The 17,805-nt window shown below is 42.8% G+C and overlaps 1 protein-coding gene across 1 annotated transcript; it reads left to right on the plus strand.

The window, feature by feature from the left end:
• The first annotated feature begins 1,457 nt into the window (after positions 1–1,457).
• On the plus strand, positions 1,458–17,233 carry fam53b (family with sequence similarity 53 member B). The gene is made up of 5 exons (XM_071462567.1): positions 1,458–1,627; positions 8,249–8,480; positions 9,348–9,402; positions 11,362–12,125; positions 16,112–17,233. Exons 2-5 carry the CDS (start codon positions 8,391–8,393, stop codon positions 16,472–16,474), a joined length of 1,272 nt encoding a protein of 423 aa, XP_071318668.1. The 5' UTR covers positions 1,458–1,627; positions 8,249–8,390; the 3' UTR covers positions 16,475–17,233.
• The last annotated feature ends 572 nt before the right edge of the window (positions 17,234–17,805 follow it).

Genomic DNA, 17,805 nt, shown 5'->3' on the forward strand with positions numbered 1-17,805 from the left:
AAACTCCTACTCCTGTATTATAAGCTGCTTTTATCATCTGCAGAGTCATTAGTGCTCTTTGGGACAACAAAACACAACATGCAAAGTTTGGTATGCCCTATATTCTACTGAATGCTGAAGGGGTTTTGGTAAAAACAACTTGTCACCCCCCCACACTGTACCCTACATAGTGGAGGAGACAAATCCTTGGTGCCCTTTAACACAAAAGGCAGACAGTCTAAAACTGAGAAGGACAGTACGACAGTCTGACAGTCTGGGGGAGATTAGTGGCACACAACAGATGTTACTCCTTGATTAACAATGGTGTCTGCCAGGGGTGAGCCTCAGCTCCCCACCCTTCTGAGCCCCACTGTGTTAACTTCAGCCCTCACAAAATAAATCAGCTTACTCTACGTGATGTTATGGGATGTTATTTATCTTTTTCAAATACACATTAACTGTAATTGGCCTATATCAGGCCTATGATTTAGCATTATAACCAAGTGTGTCAACCATGTGAGCTCCCAAATACAAGTTTAAATGTGATTACAATACCCAAACATGCAGAAACTACAAAAACACTCTGCTATTACACATGAACAAGCTGTATTGAGGTGGCCACCAACTCACATGCTCACATGATGATTAACAAGACAGAAAACACTACAAAAAAAGGCTCTAATGTTTATTTTCTTGTGAAATACCGGTTTTTCCTACTCAGACTTGCAAAAAGCATTCAGATTCAGTTTTTCCACAAGATTACTGGGACAAATCTCTCATTGGTGGATAGATTTTAAGTGTTTGGAAGACAAAAAAGTCTGAAACCACCAGCTTAAGTGGTATTAATATTATACACATGTGACTATACTGTAGGTACAACCATTGCACGGTGTGTGAATACCAAACATGGATGGTTAAATAATTATACATTGTATGCTGATGTACACTATGATAGAGGCAGACTTTACTTCCTGGAAAGAGAACATCTGTTTGTAATGACTGTATTGAATTTATTTAGGACTAACCCTTATTATACTGTGAGGGGGGACCAGCAATGTACATATAACACACATCTCGCCCTGTCTCCCTCTATGTGGCTCTGTAAATCACACACAGTTGCCAGGTTATCAAGTTACACCACTGTATATTGTGAAAGTGCCTTGTCTATATGCACAGCTCAAAACTGTGATTACTTTTCATTACTGCAGGGTGGCTCAGACCACTAGTTACAAGAGCAGGGGGGGGGGTGGAGCTCGACATAAAAAAGTAGCATAGAGATTAATATTTTTACTTTCTGCCTCCACGAACTTCGGCTGACAGAAACAGAAACAAGGGTGAGTCCAATAATGCGAGTAATTCGCGTCAAACTGAAATATTCAGTGGCACAAGCGACTCTTCAGAGACACTCCCGCCCCTGTCAGAAGTGGTATCGCCCCTGTATGTTGTCACAGGCTCATTAGCGTGCAATCTTGGACAGTAGTGCACTGGGGCAATGTTGTAGTTTGCAGGAGCAGGACGTGAGTGAACTGCTCGCCTTGCTTCCTGCCCGACGCCTTTTTCGCTCATTCTCTCCGCTAAAGCAAAACTAAAACATGGTCCAGCGAAACTAACCAGCTGCCGGAGACCAGAGGCGCTCCCCGTGATGCTTGTGAGTTGTAGTTTTTTATTTATTATTTTTTTTTTAAGTCAAATAATAAGTTTGTGTGCTGGCTAACTTCAGGGGCTGTAGCTAGTTCATATAAAGGGTGATGCTCTCTTGGGGTTTTGAAAGTGAGTGATTCGCATGAATGGGGATTTTTTTTTTATGATGACAGACGTAATTACAAATGTCCAGTAACAAAGTAGAGCTCTTTATGGAGTCCATGGAGTTAGTTAGCTTAGCAACTTATCCTCATGTGTACTGGATTAGCTATGTCCCTTTTGTCTTGTCTGGGTTATTACTTACATAAATGTTGCTTAAACTGATTTTGATCTGCTCTTTCCCCTTTTTATTACACGTGTATTACCATCCAATAGATTGATAAAGACATCATGAGGTGAAACTTTGTCAGGAAGGTTAATAAAACAAGTGTCAGCAAGTTTAAATAGGTTCATACATATGCAGAGTCTTAAAAATGATCCCTGGTTAACCAGATCTCATGTCACTATCATCTCGATGTAACCGCAGAAAGTGTGCTTAGCTTGTTTGCCATCTGCCAGTAAATGTAAACTCAATCAGATTAGTTGATAAAAGTAAACAAGTGTTCTTTAAATTTCACAAAGAGTTATAAAAAAAATATGTGATTTGGCTAGCTTTGAAGTGCAAACTGGGTTTTCACTCATGCATGGCACACATGACAAGACAGACCAGTGTTGTTTTGTGGAAGATGTATGAGACCTTTTTTAATACATTTATAAACAAGCACGGGATGCATGCCTTTATACCAGAGACCACATTACAGTATTTGGTGACCGTGTAATTTGTAATTGAATTTCTTAAGACCTCTATCTTGTTTGTCGCAGTTTGTGCCAGTGCACAGGAATGTTGTTGTCTTATCTTCACCCAGCCAACCTTCCCCTCAGGTAAGAAGACAGGGCTGGCTGACACACAATCCAAAAGATTCTGTAGTTTAAGTGCTCAGCAGGATCATAAACACAAGAGCTTGTTAAACCTGAACTCCTCGGTGTCCCATGGCCGTGGTTATGACTGCTAAAGTTCATGAGTGGCCTGAACATGCATAAATTATAAGCTAAACAGAGAAAACGGGAGGCTTACTGTTCAAGCACAAGTGTGTTATTTTACTTTTTGAGAATGTACATTTCATATTTTATCATCAGTGGCTTGTGGCCTTTCTCTCGAGTTCAAAATCCTGTTTGCTCTGTAGCCTGCGTGTAACATTCTGTGAGCTCCCGTCACACCAATTTCTTTGCCAAACTCATTTCCCTTTCATGAGGGATTTTGGAAAAGGGGTTTTAGGGACTGTTTGTGCTGGTTACTTGGACAAGCTCAGTTTTCAGGGCCTTTTCTTCTGAAACTGAGAGGCATCCACCTGGAGGGCTGGCAAGCTCATCTGAAAAACTGTTGAATGGTTTTAGCTGAGGTACAAAAGAGGCTGCCTATCAGAGCTTGAAGATGATTCCTCTTTCCTTGGTCTTATCGCTGAAAACATTTAACCACGTTTTAAGGTTATCTAAGATCCTGTGTAGTGTAATACCACTGTTATGACATTGTTCAATCACACTTATGTGGAAAAAAAAAAAGTTTTGTTCCAGGCTTTCTCTTGTTGTGTTGTATGGTCAGTGTAAATGCAGTGTGGGGGATGGACAAATTCCTGCATGTAAAACTGAAGAGTGCCCTTTCCCCTCCGCTCTTAAATTTGATTGAAAGTTAATTGGCCTGTGTCCTGTGGATGTGACTTACTCTTATTTGGGTCCATTTACATGCAATGTTATTCTGCTGTGGAAGTAGAAGGATGTTGTGTCTTCAACCCTTTGTAATTAAGAGAGTTTGTTAGATTTAGCATTCAAGTGGACAACATTTCTCTCCAACTTGGACAGGTTTGTTGAAAGCCTCGATTACAGAGCTCAACAAAGCTCTTGTTCTGGACAAATGTATACAGTGCAAGTGATTATGTATGAGATAATTAAACAGCAGGCCTGCTTTAAAACGTAGGCCTCCTTGGCTGCCATGCATAGCCATGCTGAGCCTTTGTGTTTATGGTAAGTGGGCAGCTGCATGCTTGTGAGACCTTGGCTGTACCCCAGGCCCTCAAATGAGCCCGATAACTACTATTGAAGCCTCCCGGCCATGCTCATTTCTGACTATTCACTCCCTGCTTTAAATGTAGAGTGTGCCTCCTGTTTGACATTGCCTAATTTCTGTGAGCATGCGGACAGCTGTGGGCTAGCCTGCGCCCTACATTGAGTTTCATAAATTTCTTTTCAGTCAGTCGGCCATAGCAAAACTTGGCGGCACCTGCCCTTTGTGGCACTTAATTAATGACAACACTAACAATGAAAGGTTTGGCCGTCCAACATCTTGAATTTTCACAGTGAAAATGATGCAACAGTGCTGCAGAGTAAGCAAAAACTGGTTTGCCGGTTTGTCGTTCAGTTATCCGGTCTTTATGTTCCCTGCATTTCTGTCTGCCTTATATGTCATGTTCTGTCAACACAGCCACCATTATGACATGGGAAACTGCTCAAATGTGCTTGAGTCCAAATATGGATTCTGCACAAGCCATGCAACTCACAGAAGTAGGCCATCAGAGCCAATGGCCTGGGGAAACAAGCTTTTTAGGAACATGCATATTTTCTCCCAAGGAATCCTTCTTTTGGAATGGGACAGCCAAACTTTTACCCACCATTCCTTTCACAAGCAGTATGGTAATGAAGAGCAGCACAAATCCCTTAGTTAGGTTTCAAATCGGGCCGTCTCAGGTGCTCAGCAGATGCTCGGATTACTGAGACGGCCACAATCCTGGGATTGTTGAGAGCAGGATGCAGATCCAACTGCCATGCCTGCAGGAATGTCAAAGGAGGATGTCTGAGAATTCAACCTAACATTTAAGCTCTTATGTTAAGTTTTGTAACAACTTACACAGATAACTTTTATAAAAACTTTTAAGCATGTGTAATAGCGCCAGAAATAGATCCAAAAGGGTCTTAAAAGTAGTCAACAAATTGTGTTATTAAGAAGCCTGTATGAGGTGCAGCAATGATATCAAAAAGTGTTTTCCACCAGCTGTCCCACCAGTGCTATAGAATAGATTAGCATTAACTCTAATTGTCAGTCAGACACAAAGCTGCCAAATCCTTATGTAATGTTGGCCTAACCCGTGGGATTACAGTCTAAGCAATGTATGGAAAAGCTGCTCTAATTGGGAAACAGAGCTTTCATGGGTGACCACAGTTTAGACGCCTATTGTAATGGCTAAGCTGACAGTTTGTAGTCTTTTTTGAACTGCACTGAGATTTAAGAGTCTTATAAAAGTGTCACATATGATAATAGCATTCTTGTGTCTGAACTTGTATAGAAAGTAAAGCAGGGTCTGTTCAGGCTTTCCGAAACTGAGCTGACTCCAAAGCAGGCCTCCGCTTTACATTTGACCCAGTCCTCTCTGTGGTTTCCTCTCTTGTCCTATCAAGGACTCATTTAGGCTTAGTGATAGTTTGCTACTTCTGACACCCTGAAGTAGTGATGATTGAAAGGCTTTTGGTAACCTCAAAAGGAAGCGTGGCGTCCGATCAGCCCGTCCAAGGCAGCGTTATTGTTGTCTGGCAGGAAGGCCTGCGCTGCCACTGTCACTTCGTTGCAGTCAGTCAGCAGCCTCTTTTGCATGTGATGGAAACGTCCTGCAACCTTCTTCCCCTTCTTAGCGATTAGACTTCTCAGTTGTCATGGTGGCTGCTGCTTCAACCCAGATAAAGAGCTATCAAGCTGCAGAAGCGAAGAGACTCCCACTGATTCCAGATAATACCGGCATCGTTATGAAGGTGATTCAGGTTTTGACGTCAGAAGGGGAGCAGCGCCCCTCGGGCAGAAATTCTAGAAACCTCATTCGGCAGATTATAGCTTCATCTGCATCTTTATACACAGCAGTTCATGCAGTATGAGTTGAGTGCATTGGGTGTATCCATTAAGCATTGGAAACCATACCTTGGCTTTTATATTTGGTTTACGGGTTTGTCTGTACAAGAGAAAACAAGCTGCCCTTTACCGGCACCTCTCAACATGTTTTCTATTCACAAACTGTCACCCCTGTGGGGCAAGGTTAGGCTTCTATAATTGTATGTACAACTTATGTCATGTAGCCAAGGAATGTTTATAATTATGGTATAATCCTCGCCCATTTAAAGTGCTCAGCTGAGATTTATGGGATAAAAATGTAATGCCCGAGCTTGAGAAAGATGATACGTTTTTGCAGTTCCCTGTAACTAAAAGTAATGGATGGTGTTTACAGTTTAAAGTTCAAATGTCAGGCTACAGTTCCATTTTTCTAGGGAAGGAAAACATCATTTAGTGTATTTTTTGTTAGGGTAAACATCATGTTAAAGAGCTTTCTTGTCTTTGCCAGTTTAAATTCTATGGGCGAGGTTTTTTTCTCTCTGTGTCAATGCCATCTGCATCCATCACTGAGTCATTAAGGGTAATATATAAACAACTGTTTCCTCTCCCCCAGCACGTCTCGAGTTATCTCTACTGTGAAACACAGATCTGTGTGGTTAATGGTCACGCACAGTGTAAGCTGGCCCGCCCTAGTCCAGCCCCGTGCTTTGATTCGTTCTTTTCTGTTCACCATGGCCATAAATTAAAGCTGCCAGACGTCCTTGAACCGCGATGATCTCCTCGTAGAACTCGGCTAAAAACATCCTTCTGTTGAAGCTGTTTTCCTGACGTGATAAGTGTTAATAATGGAAATCATAGGCTGAATGCAAACACCACCTCCAGTATGTCAGCTCCCTCTTGTCTTGTGATGCTGCCCCCCCTCCCTGCACAGACACAGACACACACACTCCACCCCACCACCCGCAACCTCTGATGTCGCCTCTTTTGTTTCCCACGGTGTCTCATCTTCTGCACAGAGTGCTCTTTTGTTTCACGTACACCGTCTCTTTCTGTTTCCCTCTTTTTTTCTGCATGCAGTTGTTCTGTCATTCAAACAGACACTCTCTGACCTTGCAGGCATCATATGACCAGCGTGTGGCCACTGCACTTCGTTTCAGTCCCCTACCTGACATAGGGGTGGGCATTTCTGGTCGTACAGCTCTAAAGTCTACATTGTTATTCTTACATATTAGAATAGATATGCGTGGGGTCAGGCCTTTGGACCAATCCTCTTGTCATTGTACATACCTCCTTTGCGTCATTTGCTCCTAAGAATCACACAATCATCTTTGATCAGTATATGACTTGGGACCATCATGTGACTAAGCCTTCCTCAAGCTGCTCTAAATCATTCACAGTCAAAATGCAGCTGCCAGGCTGCTGACTAGGACAAGCGGTAGGACCCACATTACCCATGTTCTTGCTTCCCTCCATTGGCTTCCTTTAAAAGTTCAGTTACATTTCTGATCTCGTTCCTCATTCCACATCTTGGTCTCAAATCTTGACCTTTCATACATCCCCTGCTCAAACTGCAAAACAAAAGGTGGTCGCGCCTTTGATTGTTTGAGCACCAACCCTCAGAGGACGTCTTCCCCAATCTATCAGATTTGCTTGATATGTGGCCTGTTTTAAGTGGCTTCTAAAAAAACCCCATCTTTATAGACACGTCTTTTTTATAGACCCCCATTCTTGTCTCATGGTTTGGTTTTGGTTTGTTATAGTTTGGTCTGTCTTTCATTGTGCTGTGTTTTATATTGTAACTTATTATTTTTTGCTTTTCATTGATATTTTGTGTGTTTATGTTAAGCACTTTGTAACTGTGTGTTTTGAAAAGTGCTATATAAATAAAGCTTTATTTACTTACTTAAGTCAAACTGACCTGGTGGTAGTAAAAATCTTCTGTGATGATTATATAGATTTTCATCTGTGATTAATCAGCTGTTTTACTGTAATTGTGGTGCAGCACTAATGTGAAGAGGGTTGTTTTGATAACCGCAAGGTCAGCTATTCCCAGCCAGCCCCTGAGGATTCAATTACACAACTTTGACTTTGCTCTATTCCTCTCAGTGTGCTCCAGTGTGGAACACTTTGAGGAAACTCATTCTCTCAGATGACTGATAATCCTCCACATGGACAGGCAAGAGCAAAACAAGGTATAGAGTTCCACTTTTGGTGACTCACTGGAGAGACCATGTGGAAGTGAAAATGCAGTGTAATTTCAATTTACAGACACCTACAGCATGCCTACGTCAGAGTGCTTGCTGGTAATGTTTGTTCGCTCGCTTGAGAATTTAAGGAGCTTGTCAAACCACTGAACTCCTATCTTTCACTTTTGTAGAGGTTGAACAGGTTGCCCATGTGGAGGGTAGATTCAGAGGAGGTAGGCGCGAAGGGTACCACTGAAAAGTTTGGAGCTCGGGAGGAAGCTATAGTCAGGTTGGATTCACAGCAGTTACAATGGACTCTATTGGCGTCACATAGTTGTTTCTGCAGTGAATCCAGCTTTCATCGTCCACCAAGGAGCAAGCTACAAACTTTTCAAATCATCACACGTTTCAGAGCCTCCACCCAGGGGATCTGTTCTCCCCAATCAAGCTGGATTGCTCTCTGCTTATATGGTCAACAGAATGCCAGAAATGTACTGAATTCTAATCCTGTGCTCATCTTTGTGTGTCTGATCAGGATTGGGCCGAGGAGTGAAGCACATTCCTTTAGGAGCTGAGGGCTGCTGTCTTAAGCTTATGAGAAACCAGCCTGCTCACACCATGCCCGTCAAGATGGCCTCCAGCTTTTCTTGCCCTCACTGGAACAACTTGGTACAAGGATGTGTGTTGCCATGGTAATCATTTTCAAGAAAACACTGGAAAAGAAGGGTGCCGACGATGTAACATCCAAAAGGACAGATTTGGGCCCGGTGAGAAGTTATTTTCTACTTGTACAAGCATTTTTTATTTTTTTTGTGAAATGTGTCATTTTGTGTTTATATGAAACCTTGCCAACAGGCCTCAACTGCGGTTGTCAAGGGGGAAGACGACAAAGTCCTGTTCTAATTCAGGAAATTGTTACCGGCCACTGATCGCTCCACAGCAGTTTTATGGCTCCAGATTTTATTTTCCATTTTGTCAACTTTAATCAGAACTTAAATTTGACTTTTAGCTTCCCTTGAGTCAAATTTGTAGGAAAATTCCAAAGTCTTGCCTTACTGAATCTCAGGAAGTGATGTTAAAAGAGCTATATGGATGTTGAAGCTGAAGTGACTTAGGAATGTTTTTGTTACAATTACTGATAATTGCATCATAATTGCGGCCAACTGTTGTCACCAGGGTTTTTGTCATCTGGTATTGAATCCTCCGTGTTCCATTTACTTAAATCGAAATAACAATAGAGTATTCTAGTTCTACTAGGCTGAGCAACTCTGACTCATTTTCTAATCAGCATCCATGCAGCAGACTCTTCTTTCTGCCAGCACAGAGTGAGAAAATTCCCCAACTAATATGGGCCGAGTTTGCCCTCTCAGCCACGTGAAATGAAATCATCATGCTCTGGGGCTGAGCGTCAATCAGAGGCATTTATGGTGGAACTCCCTCTTTGTTGATGGCGTGGTCTGCATCGCTCAGCAGCAAAAAATGTGCTACAAAATACACCCTTGGGACCAGTTACACATTTGACGTTCCAATAGTTTATGATTTTTACTTTCATTTATTGATTTTTTAAAAGCTTTTTCTGTGAGTTTCTGTTTTTTTGGCAAGCTGACGCTGAGTCCTTTTCTACATTTCTACAGTTCCAGGCACAGACCATGAGCCAGGGGACTGCACTTTTCTCTTGTGGACTCATGGGTAAGACTGTGTCATCTCTCTCATCCACGTACACATTCACACATGTATGGATGAAACAGTTAATTTCAGTAGTAATTAACCAAAGTAGTAATTTAGTAATAGTTTATTTTTCTGGAAATTCAGTCAAGAAACTGTTAATAAATGAAATATGGAATTGTCAGCTTTAAATACCTATAAAACAAGGTACTTAGTCACATTGATGCCAGTTCTTGTGAGGTTAAAATTGATATAAAATTGTCTATAATGGCCTAACAGCAGCAGACATATTAAAGGAATTGCTGCTTTTCTATGAATCACACAGTATAGCAGTGTTGCCGAGGGTTGAAATGTCATCTCACATTATATTTTGTCATTTCCCCAAACCCTATGTTATATTTCTTCTTTGTCTGGGCAGCTGTTGTCAGTCCGTGTGCCTTACATCCCAACTGTAACATAACCTGTTATTATGTACTTGGCCTGTCCAGGGCAGCTTAGAGGGGCCAGAAATTGTCCGGTGTTTAGTGACAGCGGTGGTTTGGAGGGAAATGTTGTATTGCAACATTTCAGGGAAAATATTGGCAGAAGTCAGTCTTTGCTAAATGTGGTTGATGGTCACACAGCATTATGTGAAATAGGCCTGAAAGGTGTTTCTGCCAACCTGTGTTAATGATTATGTGTCAGCGGCTTATCTCTGTCAGGGATCTCCCGTCACTCCTGAGTGCTTTGGAACTGTGGACATGACTTGAAAATTAGGATATGGATACAAAACCTCATATCCTTCATTTACCTTGCTGTAGGAGGAACAGCCTTCACAGTCACCGTATTAAAAGGTTAAAATGTATTCTGTCCTCATAGTAACTTGGCACTGAGTGTGTAAGACTGGCAAAGTCTTGGCACAGAACGCTGCAGTACCAGTAGGTGTTGTCAACGCTGCCCTTTGTTCCTCGTCCTGCCCGTGTACTGTAGATGGTATTTTGAGGATTTTATCTCCAGTAGAGAAGAAAAGACCTTTTGCATACCAGGGGTGGGCAGTGGCCTCGATGTTTAGTCTCTAACTCAGAGTTGACTGACCAGTTCAGTTGGCTGACCCATTCAGCAATTCAAGCGAGTTTCTGTTGTGACAATAACAGGTGCTTTCCTGGCATAGTAACTATGGTGCTGGCACAGAGACAATCAGTAACTGCAGGTCGTCAGTTGGTCTGACACAGATCTCTTATAGGACAACAGGAAACATGATGATGAACTTAAGTCAGAATTTTTACGATGGGTTATTGACATTTTTATCAAGCGTTGCTCTAGCAGAGACAAGGTTTGATATCGAGTCAGTTACACATTGAGCTCCGTTCCCTTTCCCAATCAGCTCACAGACTGTGACACAGCCTGGAGGACAGGATTTATTTTTAGTGCTAATTATACAAAGCAGTGAGTAGCGTCAATACAAAGTACACATGCTGGGACCAACACACTGACTGAGACTGGAGCAGTGTCATGGACGTTCGTGGCTCTATTGAATCTGATATTGTGTTTTGTTCTGAGGGGGTTTGCACACCCTGCACGCTGAGTCTGATGTGTTGTTGTTTAGTTTTTTAAACTCCAAGTGTAAATTTGACACTAGGAAATAAAATGAAGCCCCCGAGCAGTGATGATAATGATGTCACTGCTGATGAAAAATAGAAAGTGGGAGGGAGAGTTTAACAAGTTACAAGTAGAGCTGCAGAGTTACTTGAACATCTGCTGGCAGATGTCGGGAGCCTTGATTGATACATTAATAAAAATGCTGAGTTTGTACATAAAAAAGAATTGGACTGATTTCAATCACACACACAACTACACAGTATGAAAAACCCTCAAAATCAAGACTTCTGTTTTGGTGTAAATTACAGACAGAAGTCCGGAAATTATTTTCTATATTTTGGAACAGGGTCTTAACCCAATTTTGAAAAGTTATTGAGTTAAAATAAATCTGGTCCTTTCTTGCAGAGACAAGTCGGTGGCATGAGGTCGGTCATAGCTGTGCCATACAGCAGAGGCCAGTTGGAACCAGCCTGGAGAGCCTGTGGGACGTCCTGCCTGAGGTGCGCAAGAGCTCAGCCCACTGGGATTGGGATGTTGGCTCCACTTCAAGCACAATCACCAGCTTGTTGCAGGACCTCAGCCTGACTGAGGCTGCATCCTCGCACTCAACCGCACCCCCCAGCAAGCGGCAATGCCGGTCCCTGTCTTGCTCAGACGAGCTTGGCGGTTGCCGCTCCACCTGGCGCCCTCAGGGCTCTCGTGTGTGGACGGCGGTGGAGAAGAGGAGGTGCCACAGCGGGGGCAGCGTCCAGCGCAGCAGCGTTGGAAACATGCAGCTCGGCTTTCCAGCCATGCAGCGCAGCTCCAGCTTCAGCCTGCCCGCCCGCTCCAACACCCTGGAGCTGCCCTGCTTCGCCCAGCGCCTCCCGTACCCTTCCGCTTTCACTGGTCTGACACCCTCCTCCTCTATGCCCCTGTCCTCCGAGCCCTCAGCGCAGCCCCTCTACCTCTCTCATGAACAAATCTGCCTCCCTGAGCCCCGTGGACCCTCTCCACCCAGCTCCCCTGACTCCACTCCAGAGCTGGAGCGCCGTGGTGGACAGGGGGGTCTCCCCCGCAGTCGCTCACAGCCGTGTGTCCTCAATGACAAGAAAATCGGTGTGAAACGCAGGAGACCAGCTGACACACACAAACAGAGGCCTTCACTGGATCTGGCAAAGATGACCCAGGTTGGTGCTTAGAAGTGTCACACAGCAACAAACTGCTTTATTTAATCAGGACAATATCCACTGATGAAGTACTGCAATCTCTGCTGCAGTTTGTTTTAAAATATAATAAGTACATATGCTCTTGATGCTTCAAACAGTCTGTTTAACAGTATATTTAATGTTGCATCTGAGCATGTTAGATAATTTATCAGAAGCAACTGCTAGCTGCATTCTTTTATTGTTTGAACGTGCGTTCTAAAAGATCACTGTCCAAAGCTTAAGACAAGCCCCTCAGGAAATGGTCTTGCCAGCTGGAGGCTCTGTTAGGTCCATCAGTCTAACTAACATTCGCTGGTTATCCTCTGTTGTTGGGGCAATTTGCTCCGTCCATGTTGGATAAACAAACACTTCCAGCTAAGGTCACGCCATTGTGTCTGTTCTCCCTCAGCACACCTCAAAGTATTTCTGCAGGCATTGTCATGAAATGATGGTGATCGTTCATTCATGCAGGCCTGTTCTGGGTCACATTCCATTATGTGGGTTTGTATTTTTACTCGCAGAGCATGAAGCCAAGTATGCGCTTTTTAATGTGTTACTGGATAAAAGTGGGAAGCAAGAGGTCAGTCAGTGGATTGGAAGAGTTTGTACTCAAAGAAATGATCTGATGAAAGCACTGGCTTGAGCTGATCCACTTCTGATGTTGACTATGTTTCAAAAGACAAGTCTGTTTTATCTGCACGTCCTGGCAGACATTTGTCTTTTTGCCCCACAAGCACACACATAGTAAAGTTTCACACGTACACCGGCTGGATCATAAACACAGAGCTGGACTTGGCCCCTATGAGAAAGTCACCCAGAGTTCAGCAGTGTCTTAACAACAGCGCTGCTGTGACACGACAAGACGACGCCACACGCACTCCAAACATGGACGAGGTCAGCGCGGAGAAAAGAGCCCTAGGCGAGGCAACCAACAATATTTTTACAGAGGGACGTCAGGGTGCTGAGATTGTTAGCACTGGATTTTTCCTGCTGTTTGTGGATTGTGTTCCACGCTCTGCTGTTATACTGGTTTTCAGCTAAGCTCAAGGAAACCATTGATTGTATTATATATAAGCTTAAATATTTTTTTGTTTGTTTGATTTAAGATTTTTTTTAAATTTCTCTCAAGTGACTCTGGTTTAGAGGCAAACCCCGGAGAAAATGAGCTCTAGACATTTTGGCCAAGTTGCACAACTAAACCCATAACCAGTGCTAATAATTCAATCAGAGTTATTAACTGACCATAATTTTGAAAATCCCTTAATTATTTAAAGAGGACTTGTTGCTTTTCTTCTTGTTTTTTTGTGATTGTAAATTTTATATCTTCAGGTTTTGGACTGTTGATTTGTTTAGAACAACTAAAGAGTCTGACGTGTTCAGCTGTGTTGCGAAGGTTCAGGAAATCTCTGTGGAAAAGATGTTCACTTGTGATGATAGAGTAAGCTTGCTCGGCACTCAGCTCAAGGGCTTTATCGCGCTCACACGCGTCACCCTATCAGTATTCAAAGTCACCTTACTATTCAAGGATTGGTCACAGTGCTGAGTGTGTCTCTAAAGTGTCCTCTCATCCATACGCCACAGAGGTGTAGTTTACCCTGGGAGAAATCGCTACCCTCTGCGTGGCTCACTGCGGCTCCGTGAATGTCAGGAAGTGGAGCAGCTGTGGCAGAGGTTATAGATCGTCGCACAGGAGAGATGCGAGTTGGGTAAAGAGATATTGATTTCTGTAAATTCAGCTCAGTGGGTGGATCACTGCCACAACCAGGCCTCATGAGCTATTGATCAGCTTATATTGACGGAGAGTCAAGGTCAGTATGGATGAGGGGACTTTCTGCTCTTCTCTCCATTTCATTGGGATGGGGGGGTGGGGCGGTGGGGGGGGTGTTATAGTAGCAGGCAAAGTGGACACCAGCAGCACTTCTCATGACCCCGCTTTGTAATGTGGTGCAGAAAGTTGTGCGAGGACACTGTGCTCCAAGTTAGAGCTTTACTCGGTTTGGCTAATGTTGATGCCACTGTTTTGCTATATCCCAGACTACTCACAGCCTTATCAGTCTGGTCCCATGGTCTGGGCCAGAAATCTGACTGTTGAGAGTGAAGTGCAAATGCAGAGGGCAGCAATGTGACACCAGCCTGGTGCTGACAAATGTACCCGTTTGGCCAGAGCCAAGAAAAACAGCAGGGCCCCTTTTGATCTACTGCTGCCCGCGGCAGAGACCTTTCTCACTGCTGTCCACTTGAAAATGTGGATCATAACTTTGATTTTCACCTCCCTTCTCCTCCTACCTTATTCATAGCTCGGACTACCTTGGTCTCTATATCTGCAGATCAGAGCTTTTGATGGGTAATAAATCAGGACTGTGTGAATATTGTTGTGCTCACAATAGAGCCGAAAAGAGTAGTGGACCAACAGATAATCAATTTAGCATTTTAAGTAATATATCAAATAAAATCCCAAACATTTATGGCTCTAGCTTTTCTCAAGTGAAGATTTTAAGCTCGTCTCTATTTAGCCATGCTAGTTTTCAGCCATGCTAGTGGCATAGCTCAGTTCTGGTCAGTTGGTGCACCACTGTGGTCCTGACTGAAATGTCTCAACAACTACTGGATGGACTGCCATAACATTTGTGTCGTAACTGGCTTCTCCTTTAGCGCCATCATCAGCTCAGAATTTCTCTGCTAATTAGCAAATATTAGCACACAGGTACACTAAACAAACATGGTTAACATGGTAAACATTATACCTGATAAATATCGGCATGTTAGCATTGAAATCAAAGCATTGCTAAGCCGCTAGCATAGCTGTCCTGTAACATAAACAATTAAAAACAGCTCAGTTAACCATTATTTGGGAAAATTTTGTTTTATTACATCAATGAGTAGCAGAAATAATCACTACTACTACTCGTTTCTTTTGAATGTAGAACAACTCTATGTTGTGTTATTAGGGATTTTCTTTAATTGGAAGGATCCAAATATTTGCCCTTTCTGTATCTCTTATCATTATAAACTGAATCTCTTTTGACACTTTGCGCTCTTGGAAGTTGGGATGGGCCTTTGTCGTCTTTTTTTTTTCTTTTAATGAAACAACTTATTGAACGCTACAAAAAAAAAATAGATTAATCTTTAAACTATCAGTTAGTTGTAGCCATAGTTTGTACACTTGGCTGTAAGCTGCATCCCCAACAGTCCCATGCTTGTCAAGTATTACATAAGCACACAAGTGACAAGAGGTTTCACAGAGGCCCTATTCTCCCGTGTCCTTCTGGCCTAACACCGTAGTGGTTAGGCATGAGGCAGCTGTCCTGCCTTCTCCACATTAGCTGTACAGAATTGGATAAGCCTTCGGTCATAAAACCTCCCGCTCCAGCATGCACAGCTGTCACAGGACATGCCTGCAGCAGTGTTGGCACATGTGGATTTGCCTATGGAAGTTTCTGGGTTCCCCAGATGTATGTGTTCATTGTGCAATGCCAACGAAAGGCCAGCGGAGTCAAAAGGCCGACATTACTGATGTCTGCCCTCTGGGTATCTGGCCACTTGCTGCCTTGGCTCCTGTTGGACCTCAGCTCACATAGCCTCACTCATCCAACTACCAGTTGCTCCAGTTTGTAATGCAGGCTAAATTTATACCCTTCAAATTTTTGACTTTTTTATATTATAGTGGTTGTTGCCCAGTGTCCAGCTCTGACCTCACTGACTCACCCACACTATATGAGTACAGTAGAAGGATTGTTTTCATAAGACGGCTCTATGCGTTTAGTTTTGTTTGTGTGCTACTTAGGACACGGGTCATAGCCCCAAATGAAGGAAATGCTTTTGATTTCCTCTCCAAATATGTCATCACCATGGAGACTATGGACTCCTACCAGACCAAAGATTTGGCATATTTGTTTAAGTGTATCCTTGTTTCCGTGTGAACATAAATTTTATGCTTCTAAAAAAATTACCTTTCTTTCCTTCCACAGAAACTTAGGAATTTCCACAGTCTTAGCTGCCCTGGAATCACAGGCGAAGACAGCTGTGAGTCCAGCCAGGCCCTCCACATTCTGACGAGCAACGCTCAGTGCGACGCCGACGACTCATCAGCAAACGAACACGGCTTGGAGGACGCCCAGCCTCAGACCAAAGAGGGCGACATCACCGGGAACGTGCCGTCGGACCCCACAATTGAGGAGGTGGACTGGAACTCCACAGGCTGTGGCGATGTGACACCGGGGACAACGAATGGGAAGGACAGTGAGCCTCTGTGGGCGGGGCTGTGTAGCATGAGGAAGGACGTGTATCAGCTTGGAGGCGAGCTCGACATTGAGCAAATTGAGAGGAACTGAGCTGGACTGCCTTCCTCTTGGGGGAAGCTAATTTAGGGGACTGAAAGTTTATCACCAGGTGGTACAGTAAACAGTACTGATAGTCTTAAGGACAAAGCAAGTGGAAAGCTAATGCAGACCCAGCACTTGTCTTTTTTTTTTCTCAAGGAGAGACTGAGCAGGAGCTTCGTGGGCTAAAGGCCCATTTTTGGGGACTTTTTGTAGTCAGAGGCTACTCCCCCACTGTGCGGTATCTCAACTGTGTCTCAGGAGAACAAGGAAGTCGGGAGGATGGGTTCGGGTGGAGGAAATAGAACTGATATAAAAATGATGTATTAATGTTGGCTCAGAGACTGGGGTCTCTAATATTTCTCTGTAACCCTGATTGCCTTCACTGTACTATGTTTGGAGAGAATTCACAACAGGTTTGTACAAATTCTCTGCACTAGAAGGAGTGTCCGTTCCTCTGACGTTCTTCAGTAGTACGCGGGTACATGATGGACAGAAATGGAGACTACTTTGAGAGCTACTCTTAGTAAAACCCCTTTCACTCTTACCGAGCAACAAGCTGCACGCACACACCACCTGTAAAGTATATTGAAGAGCTTAACATTTCACACAGTAACATCAGGCTTCTCTGTGAGATCTATGCTCCCGTTTGTTTGAGAGAAACTTTGTGATGCTAATAGCGTTAATATTCTTTCTTTTTACGATTTGTAACTACAAAGTTATGTAAAACATGAGCATATTTCTATACAAATAAACACAGTTTTAAATGTGTCATTTGTAAGTACTTTATTTCAGCCTCTTCACTCACAAACTTTGGGATGCCAGCTCCGGACTATATTTCTGTCTATTCAGACAGAATATGAAGTGAATGGTGGATGTGGCAAAATTGCAAATGAACTCAAACGACAGCAAATTCTTACATATGAAATTGTGAAGGTTTGTGCTTTTAGATGTACAGGAAGAATGTTTGTATTAGCTAGTGGTTGAATATAATATGACATACTGAATTTAATATATAAGTATAGTGTATAGTGCATATATACAAATATATACATACACACTACACACTACTGATACATTATATTCAGTATGTCATATTCAACCACTAGCTAATACAAATACATATATATTATTATATTATCATATAATATAATAATAATATATTGTACTTTGAGATATTTATACTCTACTTGAAAACTCCCAAAACATACATGTTAATAACATATAATATAGATAACATAATAATGTTAATCTGTAATACTCTATATAATCAAATACATGGCACATAACACATTAACACAAGTACATCTGTCTGATGAAACTGTGTTTTTACACTGCGGTTT

Source organism: Trachinotus anak, unplaced genomic scaffold, assembly GCF_046630095.1.
Source record: "Trachinotus anak isolate AG129_WGS33_773 ecotype Australia unplaced genomic scaffold, CSIRO_AGI_Tana_v1 ptg000025l, whole genome shotgun sequence".
Classification (NCBI taxonomy): domain Eukaryota; kingdom Metazoa; phylum Chordata; class Actinopteri; order Carangiformes; family Carangidae; genus Trachinotus; species Trachinotus anak.